This window comes from Fopius arisanus, unplaced genomic scaffold, assembly GCF_000806365.1.
Source record: "Fopius arisanus strain USDA-PBARC FA_bdor unplaced genomic scaffold, ASM80636v1 scaffold00207, whole genome shotgun sequence".
NCBI lineage: Eukaryota > Metazoa > Arthropoda > Insecta > Hymenoptera > Braconidae > Fopius > Fopius arisanus.
The window spans coordinates 87298-100184 of NW_011887946.1; the positions used below are offsets into that span (position 1 = coordinate 87298).

Consider the following 12887-nt stretch of genomic DNA (forward strand, 5'->3'; position numbering starts at 1 on the left):
TTGGAGATGACCGTTGACCGATGGGTCACGATCATTTCCGGGTTTTCCCGATTGGTGATTTTTGGTGAAAAGCCGCCCATAATTATCTCCATTTTAAACAAACCTTTTTTGTAGGGCTAACAAAGACCTCCAAAAACAGTTATTACAAAAAAGTCGGTGTTGTCCTTAGGTTCGGAGATATTCTCGAAAAAGTTACGAAAGTTTCAACCGAGTCGATTTATATCGGTTTAGGGGTTCGCTGCGGAATAGTGAAGTGTGAAAAATTGTGTTGTGTCGAGAGAGGTGTCCTACCTCAATGGGAAATACATCCCCCGATAAAAACTAAAAGTTGATGAGAATGTCAGTGACCTTTTGTGGCAAACCCCATCGACAATTCCCTCTTGAGAGCCACTCAATCGACCTCCAATACCTGAAGATGGCGAGTCGAGTTTCCTCTTCTCTCTGAACACAAACTCCAAGGGTTGAAAAAAAATATAGCCTTATCTTTTTGTAATTTTTATACCCTCTCCCTTTCACTTTGGGCTTTTCATTTTATACCAATCCACTCAATTCGAAGCTACCTCTAGGCAATTACAGTTGGTCCAGGAAAAACTTTGCCCCTGAAGTTCTTCCAATGTTTTCCCGTTTTTAGCCCATTCGATATAGCGAAAGGGCAAACTCAAGCTGTTTACTTCTTTCCTGGTTACCACATACTTTGGTTCAACCGGTAAACTCACTTCTTGTGTTACATTTGCGATAGCTAACCTGTGATTTATTGGCACGATAAATTCGGGGGTTGGTATCTCGCTCTTTACGGTTATAGCTTGTTTTTTAAAAACTGGTTAAAAAAAAAAATTGACAATTCATTGCTACGAGAAATATCAGTCCAGGAAGGGGTGCAATTGTTTTAGAAAATTTTGGATAAATAATTTTCACTTTTTTTACAATGTGAGAGTTAAAAATTCCTGAATATTCATGATCATACGGAGATGAATTTACAGTGTACATTGCGAGTGATAAAAAAAAAATGATGTGCCTGTGAAAAATTGGAATTTTGATGGCAAATATTGAAATATTTTCTGGAAAAAATATTTCATACAGCGTAAAACTGTAATTATACAGTAACAAGAACAGAATCCGTAATTGAAGTTCTTTCAATGAAATTCACATTCTTTAATTTCATCGGAAGGTCACGGGTTATTTCAATAAGAGATTATTTATGGCAAGAGTATTCGATTTGCAAAGTAGGACATTAATTAAATTACGATATTTTGGTTGCAGGTGGATTTTTAGGAGATATCGCTTTACCAAATGTTCAATATGAGACCGAATGGCGCCAGCAAAAGTTGAACAAGAGTTATTTAGAGGAACTGGAAAAATACAGGGATGAAGTGCTGAAAGAGGGGTTGCAGGTTGAAGAAGAAGGTTTAACAGGTATTTAATTATCTGTCTGTTCCATTAATGACTGATAATCGATCATGAGATACAAATTTAATAAATGAATTCACTTTCTCGGCTGCTCACTCCTAAAACATCTCGTACTACCACGAAAATATATATTTCTCCCTATAAATATTTCCAAATCTCCCAGATATGAAGAAGTCCTCAGTGAATCTTCACCATTTCCTTTGAATTTCGGGGTATTCAGCAAAACAGGCCACTGGGACTAAATGAATTTATCTCGTTTTACCACTTCACTATGAAATTACGAAAACTGGGTCATCAGGCTCTCAATGAGCTTACATCCCCTCTCGGGATATTTTTTCTTCCGTGAAAATTAAATTATAGGAGTACTAATTAATGTAATAATTCAATCTTACTAGAGAATGAAATAACCTTCAGAAATGTTGATGAGCTTTAAATTAATCTGCAAATATTTTCTCGACTTACAAAGCTTTTTCCACATTTCAGCTGTACAGAGAAACAATTTGCAATGCCGAAGGTATTTTCATTCAGGTAAAAATTATCGGTGACTGATCGGTGGTTTCAGCTGTAATATTTTCCTGCTGTACTATTTCGAAGCTATAATTTTTTTAGTTGTGATATTTTTTGATAGGTGACTAAATATCGAGATATTTTCGCCAAGTTTTTTCGCACGGTGTGAATGGAGTTATAAATTCGAGGTTGTAGGGTAAAAATCTGGAATAAAAGTTTTTTTATTTCAATTTTATTTGATTTGTGCACTTTTTTTAATAGAAATTCTGCAGTTTAAAAATGGCCCGGGCAGTGAGGAATCGGGTCAGGATGCTTTTTCATCGATGGACAAGCCCGTGTCGGTTGTGGAGGACAGAAACCAGTATAATATGGGCAGCGAGCCAGGAGAAATCCTGGACAGGGATGAGAAGCATCCGGAGATCAAGGACGATGGCATTGAATTTAGGTATTTATCTGGAAGGAATCCTTGAGATTATTTCCAAATCTTCTTCACCAAAAAAATTATCGAGAAATCAATATATTTTTATTTATAATCATAATTGCATTAAAAAACCGGTTAATTATGAAAATAATTTGGAGGGAAAAAATTGGTTTATGATTGCCAGATTGGAGGGGACTACTGAGGATCCGAAAAAGTCGACCTTAATAAATTTGATAACCACCGGAAAACCTGAATGGGACTCACCAAGAATTCAAGAGTCAACGAGAATCCCCAGGACGAGACATTCGCATCGCCGCAGTGAATTGACAACAAAAGAGCCGACGGATTCACTTGTCGTTGGAACAACGACAGACATTAGCTCGAGAAAACGTCAACGTCGGCACCATCGCAGAAGGTACGTCGATTTCCCTTCATTGTCATCTTTTCTTCTTTCTGCATTTTTCGAAAAATATGCAACAGTCACGTTTGTCTCGTTGAAAAAATGTCAATATAAATCAAATATCCATTGAGTTGAAAAAAATATATTCGCCATATTTCTTACGGATTTTTTTCCACCGAATTCCCATATTCTTCATAGAAATTTGTATTGTTTGTAATTTAATTTTATTATCAACAGAAATCTACGATTAATGTTGGAGATATGGATAGTTGAGTATTTGATTTATCTCGAGACCCGGATATTCAATTATCGTTAACTATTTGGCGGATTAAAAGTTGATGATTCAATACATCGAATATTCCATTTCTACATATACATAAATAAAGTTCATTTTTTATTCGACAATATTTATTCTAGTGTGATGATGTATTTGCACTGACAAATTATTTTTTTGAGATTCTGATTCCGAGAAATCCAAAATTTTTTTCCACCATTCTGTTCCTAAGAACCCGATTCGATGAAAAAAAAAAATCAAAATAAAATAATTCTCCTAAAAATCAATTCAGCAAATACCTAAACTAATCCAGCAAATCGACCTGTCAGCTTTGAAAAAGAATCGGCGTATTGAAACCTGAAATTCGCTCCAATAAAAATACCATCCCCAATATTTCCCTCACTGATTCGATAAGAAAGTTGACGTATTGAATCGGAAATTCCACCCGCATCCAATCTCCACCAAAAAATCCCCACTTTATCCGTTCATTTCCCTCCATTCACCGATTCAAATAAAACCTCAGATAAATCAAAAATAGAAAGCACGAACAATATAAATCCCCCGATCGCCCGTAAGACTAAAAATGTGTGCTAGTGCCAAACGCAGAATTCAATTAAACTCCATTGATTAATGAAATGGAGTGAATTTGAGCATGTAACCCACTTTTCGGTGGTACTATTACATTCCCAGCATAACTCGATGCATCATTGAACAAACCCCCTGTAAGAAAGAGTAGAACTTGTGGGGCAGTTGTGGGGAGGGGGGTGTAGTGGGCTAATGTTGAGGACCGGAAGTAGCCCCGGGGGCCGTCTGTATCTCGGTGCCAATAACAATGGCCGTCATCGTAAAGCCAAGAAAATGGGCTACTATACTCGGTGTGTGAATGCTTTTCCTCAAACCACTACTAACCACCCTCCAACACCCCCTAACACCCCCTCACACCCCCCCACTCACATACCCTGCACCCAACAGAACTGCCAATAACCTGTCAGTGAGGGTATGCACACGATAGCTCTTATGCACGTGCGGATGTTATCGGTTTAATAATACTGGACCAAATGTCGTTCTTAATATTATTATCACAAATCGATATTTATATTTTTCTTCCCAATATTTGAAAAATAAGAAATGTCGTTTTGTTTCCCGGCTTTTTTTATCACCAGAGATATGACTCCCATTATGAGTATAAAAAAATTATTCTCGTTTTCCTCTATTCAATAAAACTAGACACAAATTATCTATCACTTTATTTTTTCCATTCTCCGAAGCTGTAATACTATTTTATGAGAGAATGTATTGGAAATTTCCCGAGCGTTAACTGATGTAAAAATTTTCCAATGAATATCAATAATATTTATGCAGTGAATATTTCAAATAATTTCGGGACGAGCAAAAATTTTAATGAGAATTCTGTTTTATTGGAATAAAATATTTTAAGTCGATAGCTATTTTTTTTTTTAACAAATTGAAAATAAAATCTGTTGTTTTTCATTCCTAATGGAGATGTGAATTTTTTTCTCACACTGATCGCACAAGTAGTACATGTGTTATCGATTACCTTGAACCAAGACATTAATCTTCATGTGGTTGAGCAATTCCATCGAAGACTGTTATTCACTTGCAGACCTCGTCGACAAGACCAGAACTGAAGCAGTCCGTTCAAGCAGAAGTACTAGCACCCGTCTATTCCTGCATGTTCATCCATCTCCATGCTTTCGTGGCTCGCTCGTTCACAAACTCATTCCCACGTGATTTATCGAAATCGAAGTATCGCTTTACGCCTCGGGGTTAATCGCATATTCCCAGACCACTTGTGGGTTTCCAGGGGTGAACCTATATATTTTCCTGCAAGTCATTAAATAAGAATCCTCCTCCCAATTCAATGTGCATTTCACTGCCTTTTTAACATCTGCCAAAAAATACTAATTTATGTCACAAGGGCTGAAAAATATTTTGAGAAGGTATTTTAACGAATTTCGCGCCGAGAAACCTTGTACTTTTATTGCCCTAGGGAGGTAAGTGGCCGTTTATTGCCTTCCTTTTTTACTTACCTCCCTAGGTTGGAAAACTGAAGTTTATCACACCTCGACCGTGTCGTAATATACTGTTTTGAATCCGTTTGGAGTCCACAAAATGTTTGTTTTGCGCACCCCTAGCACAGGAACAATTTCGAACACTGAATTTTGAAAGTATCACAAAAAATGGGATGTATTACCCACACGGACAAAAAAGCGGTGCTTCACGCACTTGTAAAACAATATACTATGTCCCGCAGATTATCGTGAGAAAAGTCTCCCTTTTCAAACGGTGTGCGCAAAATTGAGGGGTTGTCCGCAAAGTTTCAGAACACGCAATCGAGATTCATTTTGCGACTGGTGTTATTAGGATTATTATTTATAGGATGTATCAGGTGTGCGTATGATGCGGTGTGAAAAGTAAACTTTTACTCACCAGTGTTGTAGGATACACTAGTTTGAGGGCACAAGTCTTTCTTGTTCTTTATTTTTCCAGTCGATTATTCCTGGAAAATTATCACGATTGTCGTGTCTAATAGAGTGATATGTCAACTAGGAAATAACCGATTGAAAGCCATATACAACAGACTCACTAGACCATCCATCCAACGCCTCTCGAATTCTCTGTCACGTACAATAGTTTCCCGCTTTCCGCATCTACGTGACACGAATATTTGCATCGCGAGCATTCCAATTTCTCCGCCTGCTTCCTATTTTTTTCGTGCTTGCTTTTTTTTTTTGGACTGCTGTTGTTTTGCTTCTACCCTGTCGCCCAGAGGAAGACCCTGTAAACACGAGCACGTTACAAATGGCGCTTTTAATGTTTGTATTTTCAAACGAATGGAATGAGTTTATTTTATTTGGACTTTTCTACTGCCCATTTCGTTTGCTCTACCGCCACCTCATTTCGCAGATAATTTTATCTTTTGTCTGTTTATTTTTTTATTCATTACTATTAAACTTTTGCTGGAAATATATTGCGATGTCCAAGTTTAGTCCACCATTTTGTCTTCAAAATTGAGGAGTGGTCAACTATCTTTTAGACTGCACTAATCAATATCAATTGATGATCGTTTTTTTTCTAATTTTCTTTCTATTTTTTTTCTAATTTTATTTCCATTTTTTTTCTAATTTTATTTCTATTTCTTTTTCATTTCACAATTTCAATTTTGATAAAACCTTCTATATCAGATTATATTTACTATATCAAGCGAAAATAGGTATATAGGTTGAAAGAAATACCGGAAGAAATCGAATCCCGACGGAATATTTAACGGGACATGAATTCCCTCGGGGTCGGGGAAACTTCCCCGTCCAGCAGATTAGATTTCATTTACACTAATTACCAAATTCAAATCTTATATCAATATATCCTTGCCCCTAATTCCAGTCACGTTGTTCTGCGCTCAAGTTTACGGGGTTAGGCGTAACCTCGAGCACGTTAGACCATAATTCGTTTATGCCTCCGAGGGGTGTTTAATTAATTGTAATACCTCCAATTCGATGCGGGACGTGCACTTAAACCACTAATTGTTACGGGTATAAAAGTAAAGCACCGTTGAATATTTCTAGTTTTTATTGTGTCTCTCTGGGGACCGAGAAAATGGAGGTCGTCAATCAAAACAATGCAGGAGAGGGTGTACAGGTGGTACAGCCCTTTAGCAATTTTACCCACTGGTCGTAAAGTACCCGCCGTCCGCTTTCCTATTACACGTTAAATTTCGTAACACCCGGTTTATTGCCTGCAACTCCAGCTAACGCTCTTTTTATTCTATGGAATCATCTTAATTTTTCTTTTTCATTACAATTTTTTTTATCTACTACCGCGTAAAACATTGCAATTGTGTATTAATATTTTTTAATCTACGCGTTAACTGCAAACTTTGAAAATTTATTTTCATTTCACCGCTAATTAGAATGTCTGGTAACTCAAGTATAAATAGTTTGAAATTTAATTAATTTCATTAATTAGTTATATAAAATTATAACATTATCGCAGAATGAAATATCACTTTTTCCTGAAAATTCAGTGAAAATTCAGGCAATTATTTTTCCGAACTCCCAAGCCGTTGAGAACTCACTCAAATTGAATGGCCAATTGAAAAATCTGGAGAAATAATTTTCAGTTCAATTATTACGAGAAAATCGACGAAAATGTTTAATTAATCTATTGCAATGCCAATTTTTTTATTCACCCAATGCAGCGTGTAAATAAAATTCAAATAATTGTTGTCAGATTGACGAGGAGACGTCCTCATCAACGTCGTCTGAAATCCCCATTCCCCAGGGACTCGGCACCGCAAAATTCCGACTCAGACATGATTTCATTGCACGACCGTCGATTACGCGATATCGAATTTTTCTTCGAGCACAAGTCAAAGCTGGAGACGCATCAGAGACATGGAGCGACTCGAAGTGGAGCTCCGAGTCGACGACGAAGAGCTGCTACAGCGAGAAAGGAGAGGGTTTGGGATCACGGGGTAATTCCCTACGAAATCGATGGAAATTTTTCAGGTGCACATAAAGCGCTGTTTAAACAAGCTATGAGACACTGGGAGAACTTTACCTGTGTCAAATTTGTCGAGAGAGTTAGCAGGGAGCATCCCAACTATATTGTCTTCACTGAACGTCCTTGTGGGTATGTACCAATGATATTCAACAACAATTCCACTTTATCTCGGATAGCCACTCGGTAAATTTAATTAAAATTCAACAACCGAAAGATTAAATTTCACTGGCTGACGATTGAGATAATTGATACTTTCCCATTTTTCCACGCGTTGAAATTCAACTCAATTATTAATTAAATCGGGTGATGATTTTTCGCCTGAAGAAATTACTTTTGCAATAGATAAGAAATAATGGATGGAATAACTATTTTGAAAAATTCAATTTAGTAGATTAATCAATGATTTATATCGATAAAACGAAGAATAAAAGTTTCACAAATCGAATATAAAATTCAATTACCTAGTTATTGGAATTCAATAAGTTGCAATTTGTTTTTTTTAACAATTATTATTTGATCCCCATCTATCCTTTTATTTTGAAGTCGAAATAGACTTGGCATTTGTCCCCGAAAAGTGAATTGATAAATGAATAAAAATTGTCTTCACCAGTTGCTGTTCATTCGTTGGCAAACGGGGAAACGGTCCTCAGGCGATCAGTATCGGTAAAAATTGCGATAAATTTGGAATAGTTGTCCACGAATTGGGTCACGTAGTGGGTTTCTGGCACGAGCACACTCGTCCTGACCGCGATCGTCACGTTCAAATAATCCGTGACAACATTATGACAGGTGAGTAACTAGTAATGAACAAGTCACGTAATGAGTTACACCCCTTGAATCAATACCATCAACACTCAAAATGCTACGATAATCCCACAGAACACCGAGATTTATCCAAAATACGTGACTAAATCTGACTCTCCCTCACCAGAATCAAAGTAAAATTTAACACACCAGGAAAAGGGGCGAAACGGGTGTCCATCGGGAATTAATGGGGCAATTTGCGGTGACTCCAGTGTTCTATACCTTTCGATGAATCATTAAAGGCACTAGAGTGCGTTAACTACGCGAAAGTCTAATATTTGCCATTATCCTGTCCCTTTACGGTACTTCCGATTGAAGTACGAGGGTTTCGAAACCACCGATTTACAAAGGACCACAATCACCGGATGCTGGAGCCACAGATTTGAATGAAACTCGTCCGTTTGTGGATTTCGACCATTCAAAATCTTGAATTTGGTCGATTCCTTTGCTAATTCATCATTTTTCCATCAAAATTATGGAATGAACCACAAATATTTTTTACAATTTTATAGAAATTTTCTTATTTTTTCACAGCCTTTCTGTTACCTTTCAATTCTATTGAAATAAAAAATGCAATTGATTCCATGACATTTGCTTTAATAATTTCTTCCTCAAAAAATGCTGTCAAATTTGAAAATATTTAAGAACAAATGTTTTTTATTACTGATTTTCCCTTCCTACAATAACTTTTCGAAAACTGAATTACTAGAATCAGATGAAGATTCATTTTTCAATCAAAGGTTGTACTAAAATTAATGAATTGTATAGGTCAGGAGTATAATTTTAATAAATTAACGAACGAGGAGGTGGACTCACTGGGTCTGCCGTACGATTACGACTCCATAATGCATTACGCCAAAAACACATTCTCAAAGGGAACGTACTTAGACACGATTCTCCCGATGGAGAACCTCGGCAAGAAGAGGCCAGAGATTGGACAAAGGATTCGCCTCAGCGAGGGTGACATTGCCCAGACCAACCTTCTGTACAAGTGTCACAGTGAGTTTTTTTTACCCAACCCTTGATAAACTTTATTATGAATTTTTTACCAAAGCTGTGGATTGTTCAGGATGCGGCAGGACTTTCCAAGAGAACAGCGGTAGTTTTGCATCTCCAACACATCCAAACAGTTCACCACCTCTGGATGATGAACGATGCGAATGGAGAATTACTGCTACCCATGGGGAGAGGATTGTACTCAATATTACGTCGTTGGATATTTTTAAAAGTGACTACTGCAAGGTCGATTACATCGAGATTAGGGATGGCTATTGGTACAAGAGTCCAGTACTAGGTGATTTTTATTTTATTTTTAATTGATGTACTTAATCACTGCTCCCCGCACTTTTCTAAATGCACTATAATTGTATGGACTAATCAATAATGTTTTTAGTGATAATATTCGACCAGTGCTAATAATAATTAGGAGAATCATAAATTTTATTGGGTAACGTTACATGAAATAAGGAAGGGTAGAGCAAAATGGAACGTCTTCGATGGTCAATAACATGGGATTTGTAGAGAGACATTCAACGATTTTTACTTAATTTCTAAGTTCTGATTTTTGGCTTTGAAATGAAATAAAAATCATTCGATTTGACTCTGCAGCTTTCGAATTGTTGACCATTGACGATTACTTTCCCACTCGCCCTTACAAGTAGATTAAAAATTTACCCCGTTACGGAAATGTTCGTAAAATTTTGAATTTAAAGAATGGCTTACAATGATTTCAATACAAAAACAAAAAGATATTGTATTTTTGTTTTTTGTAATGTTGAGACATATTTAGGAATGAATTTTTTTCGGTTGAGGTCGTTTTTGCGGAAGTGGAAAGATCCATGAGCCAATAGTATCAACCGGAAGTCGTATGCTGGTAACATACGTTAAGACAAGCCAAGAGCGTGGTTATCGTGGCTTCACAGCAAATTACGAGGCTGTATGTGGTGGAGACGTTGAGTTGGATGGTATTGGCCATCTGGAATCACCCAACTATCCCGAGGAATATCAATCAAGCAAAGAGTGTGTCTGGCGACTGACAGTTCCCGATGAGTATCAGGTGGCACTGAAGTTTCAATCATTTGAAATTGAAAACCATGACAATTGTGTTTATGACTATGTCGAAGTCAGGGATGGACACAATGCCGATTCGCCATTGATTGGCCTTTACTGCGGCTACAAAGCACCACCGGATTTACGATCAACTGGCAACAAGCTTTTTGTCAAGTTTGTTAGTGATGGATCGGTGCAGAAGGCGGGATTCTCTGCTACTGTTATGAAAGGTAATGCAAATCACCGGAGACAGTACTCCATTGAAAAATCAATTAAATTTTAATTAAATCCATTAATTCAGGGTCATTATTGAAATCCCGACAATTCTCGCGCTTTAGAGACATTTTATTGGTTCCGCCAATTGATACTGGAAACAAATTTAATGTGTAATGCTCGAATAAATTTTTGTTATATTGTTCATTTTACGACAGAAATATCATTAATTAATGAAGGTACGCGTAATTTTAGTTTTGTAGTCTAAAATATTTATGAATTGAAAAATTTTTTTTTTTTCAATTGTATTGCTGAAACTAGTCCGATGGGTGGATAAAAAAATTATTAAAAAGAGGAAAAATTATTGAAGGGTGGCAAGTCTAGATGTCGATCTCTAGGCATCCGAGAAGTTTACAGAAAAGAATTTCTAATTATTTTTCTGTGAATTTGACAGATCCCTTGGTATTAATCTCTTCACGTGCCTCCTTTCAACATTTCTTTTTTTTTTTTTCTGACTCATGGAAGTAGTCCATGCAACACAATTTGAAACCTGAAATTAGAAACATTTTATAGTAACAAGATGAAATTGAGATAAAAAATTACGTTAGGGCCTTCATAGTATGGCTGAATAGACCTAAATAACAAAATACTAGAAGCTATTTGTTCCTGCAACCGAATTTCGGATGAAAATATTCAGTTTGCAAATATTGCAGAATCCGACTCGGATTTGATGTATTTATTTACATGCAGAGAATAAAAAAAATTGTTTTTCAGAGTACGACGAGTGTGCTTTAACTGATCATGGCTGTGCGCACGATTGTATAAACACCTTGGGGGGGTACGAATGTTCATGTAAAATTGGATATGAGTTGCATTCGGATGGAAAACACTGCGAAGGTCTGTATTTTGTTTAACCACATAAAAAAAAATATATAAAATGGAATGTATTGGAAAAATATCGGAGAATAAATGGGTCAGATTGATCCGATACAATTTCCTCTATTTTTTCAGATGCCTGTGGAGGAGTATTCGATGCCAGCAACGGCACCATTACCAGTCCTTCGTTCCCAGAAACTTATCCGGGGAATAAAAATTGTATCTGGGAAATCGTAGCACCAGCCCAGTATCGAATTACACTCAATTTCACTCATTTTGATCTTGAGGGCAATAAAGTTTATCATCAGGAGTGTGAATACGATTCTGTTGAGGTTTTTAGCAAACTGGGAGATGATATTCTGAAGAAACATGGAGTTTTTTGTGGATCCAAAGTACCCACACCCATTATTTCAGAGGGGAATGCTATGAGAATTATTTTTACCTCCGATAAAAAGTGAGTTTAAGTTATTGTGCTTTCACATTTTTACAACACTACAATTAGGACACGTGCGAGGAAAAATATTCAATAAATAAAATCTCTAACAATATCTTAAATACATTAATTCATGTCTTTTCATTCTACAATGAAAATCCATAACTAATACAATAATTAATAACTAATCTAATAATGAGTTCATAAGATTCAATTTATGTATACATGACTTTTTTGCAGTTACAAAAATGTTTAATAAAATTTTTTCAGCATTCAAAAATCAGGATTTGCCGCTGTATTTTTTACGGATATGGACGAATGTGCAATAAACAATGGTGGATGTCAACACGAGTGTCACAACACGATCGGTTCCTACGAGTGCTCCTGTCATAACGGTTTCAAGCTCCATGAGAACGGCCACGATTGTAAAGAGGGTGGGTGTAAGTACGAGATAACGAGCTCAGTTGGAACCATAACATCACCGAATTATCCAGATTACTATCCAGCACGTAAGGACTGCGTTTGGCATTTTAGAACGACCCCGGGCCACCGTATAAAACTCGTAAGACTTCAACATCTCCATTTATTTTATTCTCACCATCTCTTGTCGCCCTTCTCTCAGGGTGATAAGGGCTCAGTGGGGCGGGTTAATGGTCACATTTTTTTTTCACCTCCTCGCAGATTTTCAAAGTCTTCGAAATGGAGCCCCATCAAGAGTGCGCTTACGATCACATTGCCATTTACGATGGAGATTCACCAGACAGTCACACGCTCGGAAGATTCTGCGGTACTAAAGAGCCTCATCCAATGATTGCCACTGGGAATCAAATGTTTATGGTTTTCAAGAGTGATGCATCTGTACAGAGAAAAGGATTTTTAGCTACTCATACAACTGGTAATAAATCTCAATATTTTATTCTTAGCGAATCTCATTTTTCCCAGATTCAACTATAATTCTATAGTTTTTTTATACAGTGAA

General features: G+C 36.7%; 1 protein-coding gene across 2 annotated transcripts in view; it reads left to right on the forward strand.

Annotated features, from left to right (window-relative positions):
• Positions 1–12887, forward strand: part of tok (tolkin) — a 34893-nt gene that overhangs the window by 18389 nt on the left and 3617 nt on the right. For both annotated transcript variants that reach the window (XM_011314740.1, XM_011314742.1), the window contains 12 exons: positions 1261–1413; positions 2176–2359; positions 2520–2750; positions 7261–7662; positions 8144–8322; positions 9106–9336; positions 9407–9631; positions 10149–10616; positions 11374–11496; positions 11611–11929; positions 12179–12470; positions 12590–12803. In XM_011314740.1, the coding sequence (XP_011313042.1) occupies positions 1261–1413; positions 2176–2359; positions 2520–2750; positions 7261–7662; positions 8144–8322; positions 9106–9336; positions 9407–9631; positions 10149–10616; positions 11374–11496; positions 11611–11929; positions 12179–12470; positions 12590–12803 (3021 nt within the window). The remainder of the gene's footprint in view (positions 1–1260; positions 1414–2175; positions 2360–2519; positions 2751–7260; positions 7663–8143; positions 8323–9105; positions 9337–9406; positions 9632–10148; positions 10617–11373; positions 11497–11610; positions 11930–12178; positions 12471–12589; positions 12804–12887) is intronic.